This window comes from Lissotriton vulgaris, chromosome 6, assembly GCF_964263255.1.
Source record: "Lissotriton vulgaris chromosome 6, aLisVul1.2, whole genome shotgun sequence".
In the NCBI taxonomy this organism is placed as follows: domain Eukaryota; kingdom Metazoa; phylum Chordata; class Amphibia; order Caudata; family Salamandridae; genus Lissotriton; species Lissotriton vulgaris.
Window position 1 is genome coordinate 388,376,479 of NC_141694.1, and position 21,916 is coordinate 388,398,394.

At 41.6% G+C, this 21,916-nt stretch overlaps 1 protein-coding gene across 3 annotated transcripts in view; it reads left to right on the forward strand.

Annotated features, from left to right (window-relative positions):
• ARHGEF10 (Rho guanine nucleotide exchange factor 10) overlaps positions 1-21,916 on the forward strand; it is an 888,980-nt gene that overhangs the window by 223,566 nt on the left and 643,498 nt on the right. For all 3 annotated transcript variants that reach the window (XM_086926411.1, XM_086926413.1, XM_086926412.1), the window contains exons 7-8: positions 8,308-8,364; positions 18,438-18,607. In XM_086926411.1, the coding sequence (XP_086782537.1) occupies positions 8,308-8,364; positions 18,438-18,607 (227 nt within the window). The remainder of the gene's footprint in view (positions 1-8,307; positions 8,365-18,437; positions 18,608-21,916) is intronic.

Below are 21,916 nucleotides of genomic sequence, written 5' to 3' on the forward strand. Positions count from 1 at the left end.
TATCTTATATAACAAATAAAAATATAATAATACTAAAAAACATTGAATTTACCCCTGCCTTACCCCTATACCTTTCCCTTCTTGTTGATCGCATGGCTGGCATTTTTGTTCAAGAGTGCAACTCCGCCTTACCCATCTCTCTCTTTCACTATATGCTAAAACTTTTGAGCTCTGTCTACAGACAAAAATACATGGGCATGACCTTTAAATAACACTCTTAATTTGGATTGATACATAATCCTTTAAATAACACTCTTAATTTGGATTGATGCATAATCCTTTAAATAACACTCTTAATTTGGATTGATGCATAATCCATTAATCAGTCCAACGAATTCTCTTTGCCTTTGTGCTGCTAGAATCCACATATTTGCGAAAATTCAAAACGTAAAAGTTCTCTGCTTTGGAAAAGGATTTTTTTAGATTGCCTGTGATAGGATCTATTTTTTTATCCGCACATCGCCAAAGCTAGTCACAATAGTTTGAGGGTATTTGGCATTTAATGGGCGAATTGATGGGACCTGATGTGCCTGATCAATGGTGAGATCCCCTCCTTCGATTTCTGGCAATACATGCTTATGGATCAGATCAGAGATCAGCTTTGCAGCAGATGAACCAGCTTCTGAGCCTTCAGGTATTTCTGCAAATCGTAGATGTACACGTCGAGCTCTATTTTTAACATTGTCAATCTTTAGTTGGAGATCTTCCAGTTCAATCAGCATTTTATGTAGTGTAATGTCTTGGTTCTTAGAAAAGTCCTCTAGTGAAGAAACTTTGAGCTCCGCCTGGGTCATATGGTAGGATAGTTTCTGGAGATTCTCATTAATTTGCTCGAGGTGCTCATTAGTTTCCTTATGAACCTTTTCTTGCGAGATCTTCATCTCCCGTAATTCATTTATGATCTGATGCAAAGTCATATCATTCATCAATCGGAGAAGGCAACAAAGGGAGCAGAGGATTAGGAGTTGAGGCAGTTGGAGCCTCAACTACTGTATAATTAGACTTGACAGGCCCATAAAGACAGGCGGTGGAATTGCCTGTATCTACAGAAGCAATCTCTCAGTTACTAAAGCGTCCGCCCCTTCTCTTACTTCCTGTGAATACCTCTGCCTTGATGTCATAAGCGAAAGCAAACCGGTCTGCTCACTTCACATCATATACCACCCACCTGGAGACAAGCTCTCCTTCTGCCAACAACTCATGGACACAATAACAACCAATTCAGGACGGCAAAATACCCAAGTTTTCCTTGGCGACTACAATCTCCATTGGAACGACAGCAGTGACACAGTGGTTAATAGCCTCAAAAGATTCCTCACCGCCCTTGATTTCACCCAAATATGCAATAGCCCGACTCATGAGAAAGGTGCTGTCCTCGACCTCATCATCGCCAAAGAGGACGCTATTCAACTGGAGTCAATTCAACCTTGTGACTGGTCAGATCATCATATTGTCTCCTTCCTTATCAATGAAAAAATTAAATTTAACCCATTGCAACCCTCTAAGCCCAAAGTCTGGAAAAGGGACATGAAGAAACTCAACCCTAACTCATTACTGCCTAACAGCTGCAATCTACTACTTCCCCCGTCCGGCGCTACGGACGTTCAACTCCTGACTGACCACTATCTAAATGCTATGTCCACAATAATCAATGAGGCCGCACCCATGCAACTGAAAAGAGTCTCGTCCAAGATCTCCAACCCATGGTATGACGGGAGCCTCAATGAGGATAGACGGGCCATGCGAATGGCAGAGCGCACGGAAGGTCAGACCCCTCTGCACTGCACCTAAAAAGCCTGAAGAAGCAGAGAAATGCCTACTTCAGGAAAATAAAACGCTCAAAAAGAGACTTCTTCAGCCTCCAGCTCGCCCAAGCAAAAAACCGCCCAAGGAAATTGTTTGAGTTAATCAGAACACAATCCAAAGAACAACCCCAGACAATCAGCACCATGGGCATTACACCTTCCTGTGAAGAATTCTCTGCTTTCTTTAACCAAAAAAGCGACAACATAAGAAGCGATCTCCTCAATGACGCAATCCTTTACTCCAACCCCCAACTCACAGCAGCGCCTGAACCAAAGAACAACGCTACATGGTCATCCTTTAGCACCTACTCCGAAGAAGAAATTGGCAGATTGCTCAGCACCCTGAAACCATCCAATCACCTAACTGACCCCCTTCCTGCAAGCGCTGTAAAAGACTTTACCCCTTTGCTCCTCCCACACTGGACTAAAATCATCAATAGCTCTCTTCAACAAGGATCCATCCCTGATGCCCTCAAAGTCGGACAAGTCACACCTCTACTAAAAAAACCAACAGCAGACCCCACTGATCTAAACAACTACCGCCCTATTACAAATATTCCCACCCTCGCCAAACTGTTGGAAAAATGCGTACAGCTACAACTGACTAAACACATAGACAAGTTTGATCTCCTCAACGCTCATCAATCAGGCTTCCGTGCAGGGCACAGTACCGAAACAGCCATGACGCACATAGTGGACGACGCCCTCCAAATCCTAGACCAAAACGAAACCTGCCTCCTCATCCTTCTGGATCTCTCCTCAGCATTCGACACAGTTAAACATGAGAACTTACTCGAACTGTTAAACACAAGAATGGGCATTTCAGGGACTGTTCTCAAGTGGTTCACCTCCTTTCTACACAACCGCTCACAAAGATTCAAAAGCAACAACCTGATGTCCTCTCCGGTACCTGTATCACTAGGCGTCCCACAAGGATCCTCCCTCTCCCCTACACTGTTCAACCTAGTTATGGAACCTCTCACTACTTTGCTACAGACATCCAATGTTCACTTCCACATGTATGCCGACGACACCCAACTCTATCTCAAAATACAAGCCCCCAAGGACATCATGCTTCTGAACACCACGATCAGAAACACCCAGTCCTGGCTTGCAGAGAATCACCTCAAACTCAATGCCCTGAAGACTGAGTTCCTCCTGATCTCTCCTCCCGCAAAAATCTCCACGGCTCAAACATGGCTTAAGCAGTTAACAGCTTTAAATGTACAACCTACCGTCGTAGACTCAGCAAAATCCTTAGGCATAACACTTGACGCCAATCTCAACATGCAGCAGCACATCAGCAAGGCAACCAAAGGAGCGAACTTCCAAATCAATACCTTGAGGAAACTTAAAGCCTTCCTTCCACCCAAAGACTTCCAAACTGCAGTACAATCTATAGTCATCCCGCACATAGAATACGGAAGCACCGCCCTCTGCGGGCTCCCACTAACAACAACGGCACCCCTTAGAGCGTCCCTTAACGCTGCAGCGAGACTCATCACTGGCTCAAAAAAACACTCGCATATTTCCCCTGACTTAAAATCCCTGAACTGGCTGCCTTTTGAAGCCAGAATACATCTGAAAATCGCCTGCATGACTCACAAGGCTGTACACCACAACTCGCCCAGCTACCTCACTCAAAAGCTGACAATCTCGGGTGGCTCTAGAACTACTAGAAGTACAAACAATCTTCTGCTGAAACCTCGAAGATTCAGAAAGGAAAAAACCTATAAACGCTCCTTTTCAGGAATGGCGCCCAGGATCTGGAACTCACTCCCTCCTGAAACCAGGCTCATCTCCTTCAACAATCTGTTTAAGAAAGAAGTAAAAGCGATCCTCATGGCTAAATACACATGATCTATTATCCTGTAGCTCTCATGAATCCGCTCCGTAATACCGGCCTGACCCCTTGGTCTACTAGTACTATTTGTATTATGACTTATTTGATTGTATATGTTCCCTCTTTGTACTACTTGTACAACTGGTATTATGACTTATTTGATTGTATATGTTCCCTCTTTGTATTTTGATGTACTACTGACGCACTTGTCTGACTTGCACACTGTACCTACACCTCAACCATCCCTACTTTTGTACTACTGATGCACCTGTGTGACTATACATCCTGCACGCACCTACCTCAACTATGCCCACCTTTATGTTATCTCCAAAAACACTTGCAGCACGCTTAAATAAGTATATGCTTACTTTTGTACTTTTATATTATTGGCGCAACGGTTTGACTATGTACCTTGTACTGACACTACCTCACCTATGATCTACCTCCGGCTTTTCTTTGACCTACCTATGTAACTATGCACCTTGTACCTAACTACCTCAACTATTACATTCTATTACTTCATCTCCCCCTGTAAAGCGCTCTGATATCTGCAAAGATCTTGTTCGCGCTATATAAAACTTTCAAAATAAAATAAATAAAATAAGATCTTGTTAAGTTGCCTCATTCACAATCAGGGGTTCTGGCTACTGGGCTTATAGTAAATCAGTGGTTGTTTGAGTAATATTAGACAGTACAAGACTGCCTTCCCGAATCTCTTTAGTAGTAGTCCATGAAAATAACTGATATGGTTGCTTCCCTTTTTCAGCTTTTAAGGATGAAGGTAAGGGGATCTTGCAAGTAGTTAGAATGCTGGCTGCACTCTCCAGATTTTTCTATTTATTACAAAATATACCAAACCTGGTCCCAGCTTGTTATTTCAAAGCCATAGAGAGTGAGCAGAGAACACTCCTACAGGATGGCTAGCCCCTTCGGATAGCCACACAGAAATTGGTAAGGGGTGGTACGACGGGTGTATTGGACTCCCCAACATTCAGAAATATTACTGGGCATCGCAACTTATGGTAATTAAGCAATGCCTACATAGACCCCACGATGAACCAGCATATAGGATGGACAAATTGGTTTTACCAGGTGGTAGATACGAGAGGGCACTTTACATCTCACCAACATGGCTCAAGCTAACAGGTCCTAACAAACATACACTTCAAGTCTAGCATGCGGTAAACAAATGTTTAGGTGGGGACAACAAGATTACACTCGCCACCCCACTATGGGACACTTGGCGACTGGAAACCCTGAGGAACGCCAAGGGATTCGACAATTGGGAGCTCATAGGTATCTCACATGTGGGCGATTTGCGGAGACATTGAGATGTGGTCCCCTTCGCTACACTTCAAAAAGAATATGACCTAGCAGGTACTGAACTGTTAGATACATAGAAATCAGACACACTCACCAAGCAGCCATCCCCAAGGGGGGGTGGGGGGGGGGACTCCGGGAGTACTCACAGCTCAAAGACAGAATTCTCACTGACTACATGGATTAGGGGCGATCTCCTTGACCTTCAAGAAGTTAATTAATAATTCCCCAAACCTACTCCTTCAACTCTGAGAACACTGGGCACAAGATGTTGAGGAATTAGATGACGAAGAATGGAAGGAAGCACTGTCCTCACCCCAAGAGGTGGATATTTCTGCGAGATTCAAATTGATACAGTTCAAAGCACTACACAGAGTGTACTTCTCATGCCACACATTAGCTAAGATTGGTCTTGGGGTAGATCTGGCTTGTAGGAGGCACTGTGGGCAGGAAAGTACATTCTACCATACAGTCTGGGAGTGCAACTCTATAAAGAAATACTGGGGGCTGGTTATATGCTGCATGGGAGAGACATTGGGGACTAGACTAGAGCCAGAACCCAAACAGTGGCTCCTAAATATATGTGAAGCCACAGATTTGAAAAATAAAGTAAACGTCCTGGCTTAATTTGGGAATGACAATGGCTAAACTTAACATTACATCACAAAACTATGGGGAGCCCGAGGCGCCAACCCTCAGAGCATGGAAGGATGACATGGACTGGTGAATGATATCAGAAAAGACAATATATGAAAGCGGGGGCTGGTCGAAGAAGTGGTCATAGATATGGGGTAAATGGAACTCTTTCAGAGGGAATATATATATGTCACCACTATTTAACTCCCAAGCCCCTGCTGGAAATTGAATGGTCCATAATTAGCAGAGGTGCGTTTAAGAACATAATACAGATTGCTATAATGTATCATTCATGGTCTTTTCATACGCTGTCCCCTCATATCGAACGCATTGTAATGCTGTTGATATACCCTGCTTTTTTCTCAATAAAAATAATTTTAAAAAGAAGAAATGTGTGTTGCCATTCATCATGATCTTAAATTTTCCCAGGGAAAGGAGTGAATTTTGTAGCCCTTTCTCTCATAGTGCCTTTTTTTCTCCAAAAAGGAGGCCCATTTGGCTTATCCATCGTCCACTTGATTGACCTGTCTGTCCATGCTCGCTGCATTAGGGTGTCTAGTGCAACAGTTTAGCCACTACTGGCTGAGGTGGGTTCACCATGGCCAAAGGCTAAGCCAGGACCCCATGTGCCCATTCTATGGCAAAGAATTGCGTGAGTTGAGTGGGGCCAGTTCTTGAGGAAGGCCACCATATCCGGTCCCTCAGATCCCTCGGGAGGCCCACAATTTGGATGTTGTTTCATTTGTTGCACCCTTCCATGTCTTCCCTTTGGCACACCAGCCTATTGTGCCAGTTGCAAGACCTGAGTGGCTGCTTTAGAGTCTTTAACCTTATACGCCAATTGGTGGTGGTCGGCACGAAGCATGCCGAACTCCCCCAACACCATGCCGATCTCCCTGTGCAGGGTGATATTAGAGTTCTCAATGGCCCCAAGGATTCTGTCCAATGTCAACTGCTGTGAGTGGAGAAGGGGTCAAGGGACAACTCTATATCCTGTATGTCATGCTGCTCCTCAAGCATACTTGATTGGGGGCTGGGGACTTTGCTTTAGGTTTACCTATCTCTATGTTTAGGATTGAAGCCCGTGATGGGTACAGCATCCCGTCTCGGCCTGGTGGGCGTAGTTGGTACTAGACTGGTCGCACGCCCTCCAGTAGGCCCATCCAAACAAGGACACATTCCAGGTGGCTCAGGTGATGTACAGCTGTTGGGGGTGCATCACCAGTTCTACATCTTCCAGTACCATCAGCCTAGGCCTTGAACACGGTCGTGGATCAAGTTTCTCACCTCAAGAGTCTCCCAAGCCTCTGTGGGCAGTAAGGGTGGCACTTGGGCCTGTTTATTAGTAAGGCTAATCCAGATCACAAGCCCTCTCCACTTACTTAGGATCAGATGATGGTGCCCCACAGGTTCTAGAGCTGGTCTCCCCATGCAAGACTTCTACAACCGGGACTCAGGCTGACACCCCAGAGAGACGGAGGAAGGCCAGGCTGGTTGGCAGCCCAGTAGGTCAACAGACACTACTGTCTCTGACCGGGGAGGGGGGTGCATCTACTCCTAGGGCCACGTCAGAGCTCCTCACAAAGCCATCTGGTTGCTCCACACTCCGAGCATAGGTAGATTACACTGCACAAGTGGACCCCATCACGAGTTCTGCCCCCTGGTGCACATAAAAGCTCTCCCTCGTGCCCACGGAGGCCTTCAATATGCACAACAAATCTGTGCTCCTCTCTTTTAGAGGGGGGGCGAGAGCAGTATGTCTGTTGGGGTGGAATTTCACTGGGAATGTTCAGAAGGTTCTAGTGACCGCTAGGAGAATTCCATCACAAAGCGGGGCCACCTCCTCCTGCAGCATTCCGTACTGGCTACGTCAGTTGGCAGCCTCTGATGGGTCCACAGGGTTAAGTCTTCACTCGGGCCGCCATCGATACGTGTGCCATTTCCCATCACCTTTGTCTGGAAGAGTGGTGCCCCCATTTGGTTAGGGCTCCCTGGATGGACAAAAAAAAAGGCAACTTCTTAGGCCCGGCTATCTGGGACAGCAGGGCTCCTGTCACTGGGCACTCCTGGGGGAAATAACCCACACACAAGGGCCTGGTGTAGCGCCTACTTCTCGGTTCTCCTTCTTTTGGCACCGATCTGCCCTTCTTGACTGTCGGTCCGCACCACACCAAGAGTGTCCCGGCCACCTGTCTTGTAGAAGCTGGTGAGTGTGCCATTATACAGCTGCTGTCGCTTGCCTGACATACGATTCTTGGTCACCAGGGCCGCCCTCCCGTTGCGGTTTTGCATGTGGGATCACTGCAGCCTGCCCCTGAGGCTACGCCAATCCCCCGGTGCCCCCAAGAACATGACAGCCCAGAATTAACTGCACCTGAGGGGTCTGCTACATCCCCCTGGGTTTAATGAGCTTCAATGGACCCCTTAGGTAGGCGATGGGGGTCAGGATCGGCTCGGAGCTCAAAAATTGCACGGCCGCCACGTTGGCCTGCACAGCCACGCCCCTGTGTATATGTACACTAATGTGCCATGAGACACTTTTGAAGATAAAATCAACTTTCTTTTTTGTAAGATATTTTCATGTTCCTATTGAAAAATTACACTGATTCAGAGTGAAGTAGATATTCGAATTATTCTATTATCGAATGCAAAGTTTTTTACGATTGTCACACAAATTGTAAAACTGTGTTTGGTTTCTTTTAGACCCCGATGAAGTTATTTACGATGACGTCCCAAGAGAAAATTCAGGCTCTACGACAGGTGTGATTTTTAAACATAGTGAATTAATAAACTGTGACTGCATAATTGCTTTCTATATGCATGCTGCCTGCATAATTATTATATGTAACTCTGTATTCATGCAACGCTGTCGTTGTAAATTAATAATATTCCCTAAAAATAAGGATGTTTTCATTCTGTATTTCGTTTCTCATTAATTAATTAAGATAGCACCATCTTCACCCCTATCTCCGTTTAGGGCACTTTGTTATGAACAGGTAACAAGTGTCTCATTAGTGTGCGGTATAGGCTGAAAACCAAGCGTACTGCATGTAATTGAACTTATATAACCACCCGAACTTCATCGCCTGCAAATGTTTATTACAGCCATGATGATTCATTGATTGATTTCTAGATAAACCAGTTCCTATCACCACTGCTATAATTTACTAATTGTCGTAATGTAATAGCTGCTACTAAGATGTACCTGATTCTACCTGCTATCTGATGCTTTCTCGTATTAATGGTTTCATAATATTTGGAATAGAAGGATACCCGAGTTCTGCTCTAACCACCCTTCTACATGGATAGCATGACAATGTTTTTATGTTAGTAAACAAACTATCAACGTCAATGTCTATTGACAATTGACAAATCTGATTTTTATGCTAGGCATGGTCCTCATTTATAAAGATATTTACATCATCCATATTAGCTACACTAACACCACTCATTTTGAAGCCTTAGCAATATGTTGCAATCTTTCTCTTTCATCTTCTGCTGGGCTAACTGTGGCAGTGTTTAAACCTCCCGAAAGATGATTCAGTTTTTTTAGATTCTATTTCTGCCTTTAGGTATTAACTTTTGTCAGATCCCTCTTCATTCCTAGTACTAGGCAATTTTAATACAGCAGGCCTCATTCTGAGCAATACATATGACTTTTTTCACACAGAAAGCATTTCTGGACAGGTTATTCTGCTGTAATATATGGTGCTGCACAATATTTAATTCTTCTTCTTAATATGGACCTCAGGGTGGACACAGCTGATAAACGAAAAATGGCCTTCACCAAAGGCAGAGAATTAAGTACTTTGAAAAAAATCTAACGAATACTTACCAACGCAAATGCACGCATTACTATTCTGATGCACACACTAAAAAGTAAAATACAAATGAATTTGTAAATATTTTACAAATATTTCAGAAAGACTAAAAAGTTTTATTAATTGTTCCTATCAATCAATATTTAAAACAATCTCCACTGAACCTACTTTTCTTTTAAATGTATCAACATATTTATCTAAAGTTAAAGAATGAAGACATACGAGATATTATTCACACATAATAGCAAAAGCATTCAAATGAATGCAAGCTGATACCCATGATTTATAAAGACTGCTTACAGGTTTAAAATAAGGAGAGAGAGATACGGGGTGCGAATTACAAAGGCCAGACGTGGAAATAGCACTTCGCATAATGTAACAACATAGATTGGTAAAAAAGATGCCTTTGAGTTTGTCTCTTCAATTGGAATTCTTCCCTCTATCTCATAGTGTCCTTGAAGAACCCCCTCTATGTAGGGCCAGTTTAGCATGTCTTTCAGTCGTTGCTGAACTCAACATCCCTACTTGCTAAAAGAAAAACTGAGATGCTCAACTGAATGATCATGAATGAACATTAATGGATATACTTGCAGTACAAAAGATAATTTACAACCAGAAATCTCCTCCAGGATCAACTATGCCAATGTATGATTTCTCTTTGACAGCATATCCAAACTATTTGTGTCAGTGACAGTCACAGACCTATTTACAATTCAGATTGATAAACTTACTTGGTAAGCACCATTCAGTTGCACACTTGGAATATACCTCTCTCTCACAAAGCCAAATTTGACACCTTTGTGCCACTCTCTGTAAAATCCTTTCTGTTTACAGTCTTGCAATTGCTGTGCAGAATCACCTATACAGTATACCCAGCGCATGTTTTAAAAAGTTGATGCCTTGTGTTGTAGACTATTTATAAGTTCATATAAATTACTCCCCACTCTTTAGTTTATCAAGCAAAAAAACTGTTATTCTGGTGTTAAACAATTGTCCACTCAGCCAACTTTCGGCCCTTTCTTGCAGTTGTCCTATGTCAATAAATGTAGGTAATGTGCTGTAAGTGTTCACCTCCAACATTCCATTAAATCAATCAATTAATCAGTGCCTACTGAGATTTGTTGCATCTAATGAAGAAAATAGATATTGTGATGGACTCTTTAATTGGCAGTCTCAGGTTAGTGTAGGCAATTTTATTTTCTTAAAACTCAGTAACATTGTGGACTATTTAATTTATTGTCTCACCACTTAGTGACCATAGACTTCTGGTTCTCTCACTGCATGCCTTGCTCTTTGTTAAAAAGGCTGTTGTGGACCAATCCCTCCTTTTATCATTCTCTGGAAACCGTGGGGTGATCAAGAGCTGGTCGGAGACAGATTAAACCATCTTCCTAACGTAGCTAGTGGTTTCTTCACTCCCTGATTTTCCAAAATGTCTAGTTTATTATTATTCACAGGGCTGTGGCACCGAGCATCTTCAGAGCTACGTCAGGATTTGTGGTACAGCTTATGAACGGTTTTCGGTACCAATTAAATCGGGCAGCAGATCGCCCACTAAGTGGTTTGCCTCAAATTGCACGAAGAAACATAACCAGTTTCTAGCTGACCTGAAGAAAAAACCCAGAGATCAGGACGTGGTTTGAAGCTGGAGGACCCTGTATCATGTGTTCCCTTAGAGCAGGAAAGAATGCTATTAGAGAAGAAGCCTATTCCTGCCTATTGCAAGCAAGTGAGCTAAGAGACAGAAAAGTTTTCTGGGCAACAGTAAGCCACAATTATTTTGAGAAATTTAAAGGCCCTGGCATTGATACTGCAATTTCTCCTGATATCTGGATCACTCATTTCATGAAGCTCTATTCTGGCTCTAATATGGAGAATATTGTCTCCCTAGGCCGCACTATAATTGACGCATCTGGGTCGTCCGTAGGTTCTTTTGTATCCCTTGAGACCCTGACAAAACTTTCTACAACACCAGAAGTTGAATTGAGTGAGGTTCTATTGTTAATAGCCAGCTGCCCGGCTGGGTGTGCTCCTGGATTCCTTCGGACATGTTTAAAGCTAATACTTTTTCATGGGCTCCTGACCAATATTCTCTGTGTAGCCCTAGCTGCACGGAGAACCCAAGGTTTGGTCCCATGCTACTATTATCCCCATATTTAAAAAGGGCTCAAAGGGTGATCCACAACATTATCGCCCCATATCTTTGATTAATTTGACTGCCAAAATCATGGGGCGGATCTTGTTGGACTGCCTTCATCTGTCAACCAATGAACTTAATGTAGGTCCAATTCGTCTTCCGTCCTGGCCTAGGAACTGCAGAGCAGTCTTCGAATTTATACTTGTTAATAACTAAATATATAGTGGCGAAGAAGGCAAGCCTTTCCTGGCTTTTTTGGACCTGAGCTCCAACTTTGATTCCGTTAATGGGTCCAAACTCTGGAGCATTATGACAGACATGGGGGTTGATCAGTATATTGTCAATTTCCTCAGAAAGCTTCACAATGATGTCACTGCCAGTGTGAGGTATGGCCCTGGCAAGAAGACAACTACAGCCTTTAGTCTAGCTTGGTGCACTCACCAGGCCTGTGTCTTGCCCCTGTTTCTAGTTTCATTGTTTGTGAATAGCTTGGAGGAAACTCTATTAGAGCTTAGGGCTAACTGCCCCCACATGGGTGATCGCAGCGTTCCCACGTTAATCTATACTGATGATACTGTCCTAATAGCCAGGATAGCAATCGGTCTACAAAGTCTGTTGGACCGTTTCTGCCAGTTCATGACTAACTCAGATCTAAGGGTCAACCAGGTCATGATGCATGTTATGATCTTTGGTGCAAAGAAAAAGGATAGCACTGCCTTTTTATTCAATGGCTCCAAGGTTAGCATTGTACCTTTGTTTTCAGATTTTGACATTTTCTTTAACAGTCTTCTAACCTGGGGTCCTTTGAAGTCCAATAGAACTGCTACCATCTCCAAATTCATTGAGGCTGTTCTTAGCTTTGCCCGTAGACTAGGCAAGAAGCCTGTAAGGTAACTCATTGCCAATTAGAAAGCTATATGCTGTGCTGTCACCTGCTATGGGGTTGGGCTGTGGGGCATTACTGATCAGAAAGGACTGAAAACAATTGAGAAAGGTATACATTAAAAGGCTATTATCCGTCCCTAAAAGTACCAGTTCCTTCATAAGTCATTCAGAGATTGGTCATATAAATGATATTATCAGAATGCAACCACTCCTCCTGTGGCTCAGAATCGGCTAGAAGACCTCAGTCAAAAGGGCCATGAATGCTGATTGTCTGAAACTTGACCAATGTTTAACAATTCCCTGGATAAGGTACATTCACAATATCTGTCTAAGTCTGAGGCTGGAAGATCTGTTTACTTCTCACGGCAGCATGACAGCTGCCGCCCTCATTTCGCTAAAGAAAAACATTTTTCGATGGCTGCATGGAAGAGAGAATGCGGATGGTGGTTGATATGTCAACTCTTCAGGGGTACATGCGGATCTGTAGGAACAACAGCATTGAACCTTATTTAAAATGAGTATGTAACCAGCATCACAGATTTTTGCTAGTTAGACTTACATTGTGCACTGTGCACGTTCTGGGCGCCTTTGCTCGATAGGGTTCCTATTTTCATAGGTTGTGCTCAAAGAAACAATTTATGTTATTTACTTGTCTAAATTCTTTTCATTGCTGATATTTTTATTGCACAATTAATTAAAATCATTGCAATAGAGCCATATGAAAACAATATAAAGTGCATAAGTTCCAATATTATAAAAGGGTATATGAGGATTTATCACCCTGTTATTCTGGGATTAAAAAGGATTAGACACCATTTGGGCTACTATAAACATGGGGATTAAAAACAGATTTAAAACAGTTGGCTGGGCAATATGGATTACAGCTCTATATGATTATTCGAATCCAGAACTGCTTTTACTTCTGAGAGGAATTTGTTGAAGAGTGCCGCAAGCTGCACTGATTCACCTTTCAAGCACTCGACCAGGGCAGCTTGACATGTCTGTATATTTAAAATACGCACAATGGGGCGAAGCCAGTATATTCTCAAAGTCCATAGTTTCTCACAGCTGCACAGTATGTGGCTTAGAGATTCCTCTACTCCCCCACATGCTTGGCAATGAGTGGATACATTCTCTTTATACCTTCTTCCATTCTTATATGCCAACAGTGGAATCAAGCCAAACCGTAATTTCATTAGTTGGTGCTTCAATATTGGTTTTAAGGGTGAGGACAGGTAATGTGACAAGGCCCCACTGTTGTAAAGTTTTGAAGCCCAGCTTCCATGTCTTAAGTTTTTCAGTGTTTGTGTGTCAGTTTCGCCTGACATTATCTTTGCTTGTTTTGTTAAGAGTCATGCAGCTGCCGATGGGGGTATAAGGGTGGACCATTTTTCCTGAACTTTCAATACCGTAATACAGTAAGCAAGAAATTCACACCTTGTGGACCCTCGGCTGTTCATCATTGTCGAGATGTTTTTCTTTAGAATGTAATACTGCACTTGTTTGGCTTTTAGACAATAGGTTATGAATCTAGCTTTTAGGATCCACTTTTGAGATGAAAGGTTGAATTCCCTACGTATTTTCATATTTAAGGTAGCAGTCAGTGCAAAGGAAACTCTACCAAAACAGGCTGACTGAGCTCTATCCAATGATGTTGTCAATTTATCTTTGAAGGTAATTGCGCCATGGGCTACTGATGGAAGAAGTTTTGCCCCATTACTCGGATTAAGGGGGTAAGATTTGGTGAGTTTATGGCTTTCCTTGCTCTACAAATGGCACCCTATAAAAATTGAGCCATTTCTTGCATTGCAGGTATGTGAACAGACGGCCGTCCTTTGTGATCGATCCACACTCCTAAATACTTGTAAGCGATGACGATCTCAATAGGTTTACCTTCAATTGGTCCACCTTTCCTTTTTATTTGTCGGGAAAATATCATTCCTTTTGTTTTTGTCGTATTTATTTTTAGATTGTTTTCTCTGCAATGTAAAGACAATGCAGTTAGCAACCGCTGTAATCCGATTGGAGTTTGATTGAGCAAAATTGTGTCATCCGAATATTGGAGCGATTGGATTTTCGTTCCGGCTTATTTGGGAGGGAAAGCTTGAGCTTCAGCCAAACAATCCGGTAAATCAGCCAGGTATAGATTATAGAGCATTGGGGCCAGTAAGCATGCTTGCTTCAAACCTTTATTGTTTTTTTTTTTTTGGTGGTAGACCAGGTTGTAGTAACTCTAATCTTGATCCAAGTTTCCGAGTATAGAGCAACCAAAGCTTTTCAGAGAGTATTGTCAATGCCCCAGTTCTTTCATTTCATCTGCAATCTCGGGTGGGACACAGTTTTGAATGCAGTTTGGAAATTAATGTATGCAAGATGTAAAGCCCTACCTTTTTTTGCAAGTGTTGTCTCAATCAGGTGGGACATGCAAATCAGGTTCACTTCGATATGCAATCCCTTTTAAAACCCTATTTGCATGTGAGCTATCATTCTATGCGCTTCTGTCCTAGCCGTTAGTTCTTGTAACGATATACTAGAGTAGCACTTCCCGTCTAGATCTAAAAGCGCGATCATTCGATAATTTTCAGGGAGGAATCTTGAGCCTTTTTTTGTATTGGGAAGAGGAGGAATTCCCTCCATGACTCAGGGATGCTTCTTCCCAGCCTATACTCCCAGAATAAAGGTGCCATAATTATTGCCTATTTCTATGCCATCCCTTTATATACCATGGGTGGAATACCATTGGGGCCAAATGCCCCTCCAGAATGCATTTTTTAATGAGAGTCATAACTTCGTCAGGTGTTATTTCTGTTTGATCATGGGAAAGATATTGTGACTCTGTGATCCTATGTACGTTGTTACTGTTCCTCATGATACGGATTGCGTTATTATTACTGGATGTCTCCACATAGATGTTTTCTATGTGGCTTTCCCGTGATGTAGGCGAGATATTTATAGTTATTTCACTGGCTGGATCTGAAGCAATTAAACATCCAGTTCCAACATCACTTTTGGTCTTGTGATTTTATTATTTCATGTGCTTTACCCCAATGGTCTTCAATCATTCTGGTGTAGGATAATCTTGCTTTCATATATTACCAGCGGATAGCTGTAAGCTTTGCTTTTAAAAATCTATGTTCAGGGATACCCTTGGTGGTTTGGCACATGATATTATTTATTTTGCGTTTTATTGTCACTATTAGTTGTTTTTGTTTAGTGAGGCGATCATTTGTTTGGTGGAAATAGGTTGGGTCTTTACTTTGTCACAGTAGTTAATTTTTCCCATTATTTGAGAGCAATTCGCCATTAAACTGAGTTACTTTATTCAAGAGAGATTCCACTTTTGAATTAATTTTTCTTGATGTTCTATCACCCACCTTATTTTATTTATTGGTTCCAGTTTTTCCTCCTCACCGACCAGTTTGATTATTGGCCGGTGGCATTCCGGGGATATAATATCACAGGCGATGATTGCGTGATCGTTTGCCACAGTTGGTATTACCACATGAAAATGGGCAATCGAGATCCAGATGTAGTCCAGTGTGGCCAATCTAAAATTTGAGGAATGGGTATAAGCTGATAGCGAATCAGCTGCTGATCTACCGTTTAGGATTAGGAGGCCCAGATGGTTAAAGAAAGCTGACAATTTGAGACCATCATTGTCTTTTCGTTGGTACTGACAGCTTATATCTGGAATTTACCAGGTGGAGTCATCCAGGGCTACCAGAGGGGAATTTAGGTCTAAGTTAATTAGGTTGGTCTTAAACTCTCCCATTATTATCCATAGATCTTCTGGACACTGGGAAAGGAGGTCACATATTGATGGTAACATTCTACTTAGGGTTTCTTCTCGTTTTGTTTTAGATGGATGGAGATAAATGCAACCTAGGGTCATGGATTGTTCAGCCTCGGTTGACATGTCTGGTTTTAGCCACTTTGCCTTGACAAAAATATAATTTCCGCTTCCCTCACTTAGCAGTGATACCTGAGCTGCCAGGTTGTTTTTAACATAATTTACCCCCCCTCCCAAGGCATGTCCACCCACCTGAGATGCTTTGGCATGTGATTCGTAGACCGTGTAGTCCAGCACTGGTGTTGAGCGCAAGGCCCACATTTCTTTTACAGACATGATGTCATAACTCTGGAGATGTTGTATTGCATCCCTTTTATCTTCATTAGCCGTTAGACCCCTAATATTCCCAAAAACGTTTTTTTACTTGAAAGCAAAATTGTACTTGTTAGGAAGGAGCGCAGCGGTGTTAGGGACGGGTTTTAAGGCCCATGGTACCCAGGACCAATCTTTTCTGTTCTTTCCCTTAGTCAGGGATTGGCATTTGCCCCCTTCTGAATCAATTGGGATTTGTATTAACCCTTCGCTCGTCGATTTTGTTCTCGAGCCATCCTTAATGCCATGCAAGGTGGAGCCTGGTGGGGGTTTTATTGTGTCCTTACTGTTCTCTCTTTCTTGGTATTTTCGTTTTTGTTTTGCCTGCAGTACTGTAGCAGCTCCTCTTGTTTTCAGGATCGCTGGATATTTAATTGTTGCCGGGTTTCTGATCTGAAACCCCTCAGTCATCGAATCGATTTTTATTTTCCCTTAGGGCATTTACCATTGCCAGTTTAGAGAAAGTAACCATTTCATTGCTGAGAAAACACTATTTGCTACACTTTTGAAAAGAAGCAAAAATTCCCTCTCTCCTTACTGTGAAAATGGCTTATTAACTGCTGTTTACATTCAATGTGCCATAAAGCAGAGGGCCTAAATGATTATGCAGTAACTGATGCACTTCTCATTGTTCCTGTCTGTATGGATTTTTATGTTTTTAATTATCATTTTATATAACAGCTTTTTAAGATTTCTTAATATTATGCTGCTATTGGATGGTTTTCTGTGGTCAGTATTAACTTATATAAATCAATGCTCTTTTATACTTTATGGTCTTTTTTGACCGAATAAAGTCAAATCTGATCCTGGCACAGGCTGTGGGGGTTCCCATGCCATTGTCTGTGCAAACGGCACTGCTGGGTATATGGACGGACTCTGAGGCTATGTTTTATAATAAACTGCTGCTCATCTTGGGCTATATGGTGACAAAGAGAAATATTGCCTGGAAATGGGGCAGCCCGAACTGCCTAAGGCTCGAGGAGTGGAGAGAAGGAATGGAACTGTGCAGGAACAGAGAAAAATTGGTCAATGAGGGTAGGGGATATACCAGTAAATATGATAAAGTTTGGGGAGGATGGGAGGCTGTGACCAAGACACCTAACTAGGGGAAGGAAAGTAATGTGTTGATCAGTGGCTGAACAGGGAACAGCGAGGACACTCGCTGAACAAATGGAAGTGTACGAAGCAATCTATTAAACTCCAGAGGGTTTTTGTCACATTTACATTGAGTAAGACGGGGGCGGATTATTGTTGCTCCATGCTAACTGCCTAATTTGTTGATATGTTTGACAACTTTGACAATGAAATCAAAAAATGTTTACAAAAAAATATTTGCGTAATATTTTACATGTCTGTAGATTTCTGTTTTTATAAATATGTGAAGTGACTGGCACCATTGAACAGGTCCCATATACAAGAATCAAAATAAGGAGAATTATTGTCCTGCGTATTCCCTGAAAAAGAATGCCCTCCATTTCTTTACCAACGTGCAGCTGCTTTATGTTTATGTATGTTTGTACTTCTTTCCCATTGCTTTTTTACACATGCACTGCTTTAAAAATGCACAGATCATCTTTAATTATTTATATCTTAGAGTAATGTGGTGTACATGTCTAGACAGCTAATTACTGATTAAGTCTTACCGAAAGCAGCATGTCCCCTGATCAAACTATGGCATGGCTGCTATGTATGTAAATAGTAAAGGGTTTTTAAAGTGCATACGGACGAACGCTTGGTTGGAAATACAGGCACGAGTAAAGGTAAGGACAGTATTAAATGGATATAATAACATATTTTGTGACATTTTGCTTGCTTCTTCTTTTACAAGATCCAGAGGAAATGATTTACGATGATGTAGAAAATGGCGAAGAAGGTGGCAACAGCTCTTTGGAATGTGGATGGAGTTCAAGTGAATTTGAGAGCTATGAAGAACAAAGTGATTCAGAATGTAAAAATGGGGCTCCAATTTCCTTTCTCCGAATATCTAACAAGAGGCATGTGAGTAATCTATAGTATTTGCATTGTATTCTATTTTAGAGCCTGGCAATTATAATAAAGTAGCCTTTACATTTATTGACTTAGTGAGAAGCAGGATATTTGTTCTATTTACAGTAAGAGGTTAAGAATTTGATCATTTGGTCCAACACCATCGTGTTAGCAGAGTTGGAGCCAGAATCTATCATCAAATTCAGTGAAATAAAGCAGGGGTTCCCACCCTTTCAGTTCTGCATCCACTTCTGATAAATGACCCCCGCATCCCTCAATGAGCTACTGCCTAATATATGGACTATGTAAGATGTATGTAAAGTAAGGAGTTGAAGCAAAGAAGAAAAGAGAGGAAGGTAGGAGAAAAAGGAAGGATGGCAGGAACTAAAGCAACGAAAGATGGTACGAAGCAAGGAGAAAAGGGAGGAAGATGGAAATCAGGAGTGAAGGAGAGAACATAAAAATGAAAAAAACAAAGAAAGAAGAGAAAAGAGGAAAAGAACAGATAAGAAGGAAAAGGAAAGGAGGAGTAATGGAGGGACACAGATGAAGAAAGCGGGAAATAAATGAGAGACAAAGCAGAATGAACAAAAGAAGGAATGAATCATAAGAGAAAAGGAAAGAGGGACCAAAGAGGAGAAGGAGAGGAGTTGAGGCAGACAAAGACAAGGTAATGAAGTAAGGTGAGAGTGAAAGAATATAAGATGAAAAGTACAGCAAGAAGGAAAGGAAAGAAAAAGTGACAGAAGGAAAAAAGGAAAGCTGAAGAGAAAGAAAAAGCAAGAAAGGAACAAAGGAGAGAAAAACTGAGAAAAGAGGAACAAATTAAATGAAAGAAAGAAGTAGAAGAAAGGAAGGATCAAGGAAAGAAAGTGAATAGAAAAGCAATAAAAAAAAGAAAAAGAGAGTATATGAAAGGAAACACAATAGAAAAAGAAAGGGAAAGAGTGAGACAAAGAAAGGCAAACAAGGCAAACAGAATGGAAAGGAAAAGGAAGAACAAAGAGAAAGAAAGAGAAATGGAAAAGAAATAGAAAAAGGGAATTTAAATGTAGGGATGTTATCAATTACTCTCAAGTGATTTAAGCAATATGTTTTCAGGATAGTTGTCAAGAGAGAGTTACAAACAAATTGTGCTGAGGCATTTACTTTCAGGCTTATTAAGAGGAAGCAGCACGACGTTTGTTTATTTAACACAAGAGTGAACCTCCGAGAATTAGGCTCACTATGTTTTTAAGTGCACCACTAGCAGATTGGCACAAAGTTGAATGATTCCAAACTCCTGGCTGGAAGCTACTCCAACACCGCCTTAGAGCTACTGGTAGCTCATGATCGACATGTTAAAGGGTTCACACTGCAACTCTTTTGAGGACCTAGTTTTGGAATACATGGCCAGCATATATATTCACATTTTCAACCACATACCTCCTCTTAATTCAATAATTTTCGTCTGTCTTCTAGGATGCCCAATGTTTGTACAACTTATGCACTTTGGGTGGCAATAAATATAAATGTATTTATAGTAATTATGTAGCTCAGATCTAATCAGAAGGGCAGCTGAGCACTTTGCATGAAATTGATAGTAAAGTAACATTACAACAAAATATCAATAACAATAGGAGAGAACACAGTGAAGGAATTAATCAGGAAGGTAGAGTCTAAATGGGAGCCTTTCTAAGTCTTTTGTTAAAGCAAGGAGATTAGGGTTAAGTCAAATCTGGTTCGGGATGGAGGTACATAGTCTAGGAGCAAGACCTGAAAATACTTCTTTTGGGTTTCTTTTTTGCCTTTGGAGATTGAGAATTTCTGTTTCTGGTATTTTGTTCACCTATGGTTTGAAGTTTGTTCTTCATGTATTAATGAGGGAGATTGTGAACTGCTTTTTGGGTTATGCTTGTGCTCTTTAAATTAACCGTCACTTCAGAAAGGGACCCAGTGAATGTGTTGGGTATTAGGTGTGGTGTGATCAGGTTTTTTGGCTTCTCTAACCAACCAAGCAGTGTCACAGACAATAGCTCAGAGAAGGTTTGAAGGAATTGGGGTAAGCCTACTAGGAATGCATTTCACTTGTTCAGATGGGTGAGAACTAGTGCCTGAATTTGGTTTTTGCAAAAGTGTGGAATTGATGGTTTCATCTTCCTGAGCAAATAGAGTAGGTTAAGGTTTTAAATGATGATGAAGCTGAGAAACTTTACATGGAAGAGTAGAAACTTAGGCGATGTACAGTATCAAACCATTTGTGTTTTGGGGATGGACAGTTGTGGGGGGGAGAGCTAGGAATTCCGTTGTGGTCAGTTTAATTTTCAGAGAAAGCAATGACATCCATTTAGTTAGCTTCTCTAGAAAGATTTTTAGATTTCTTATCCTTGTGGGATCCCAGACTAGATGGCACAGCTGAGTGTCATTGGCATATTGGTATAAGTCGAATAGATTTGTTATGGAGTATTGTCGTAAGAGATGGCATACGTAACAGGTGAAAGAATGAACCCTTGTATGGCAAATCTTATTGGAAGTGTAGTTGATTCAAGAGGATAATTTTCCTTAGTAAAATTCTGAAGAGCGAAATGATTGAAACATTTTGAAATCATAGAAACCATTTATTTTTGTCCCAATATCTCAAAAATTCCTACACTCAAAGCTCTTTCGATGACATGAGCAATCTGGAGTGTTTACAATTGGTCAACCAAACCCAGTGATTAAGGTGGCACAGATCCTATTCACAGACCCAAGTGCGTTACAGACTTCACTGGTTATCTGCTTCTCTCACTGTAAATTCATGCTCTCATCCATGTTTCTGTACTTGATAAAGACAACCAAAGTGCGTATACTCCTAAATCAACAATCTACTAGGTTAGGAACGTTAACTGTATACAGCCCAAGATTCCTGTACGATCATCCCTGATACATCTTTAGTCACATTTGATGCCCTGGCAGATATCCTAGCTGCCCTTTTCATGTTACAAGTACCACCTTCAATGCAGGTGCCTCTTCTAATAGAAAGGATAGCCAAAGCTGTGTCATCCAGCGTACAATAAATGGTGCAAATTAAATTGCTCAACAAATCTCTTCTTAACAAATTTACAGTACTCAAATCGCAAACAACAAACTAGAGTTTTTCTTCAAAGTAACCTATTTTGACTGTGACCTTTTCGGAAATTAGATTTTTAATCTGTTTGTTACTCCGACAACTTGGCCGAGAGGGGTTGGTATGTGACTTCTACTGTTATAATATTAAATCAGATAGCTCCTGTATCAATAAGAAATGATACAGAGTGGCCGTACACTTCAGCATCTACATATGGTCCACTCTGGTCTATATCT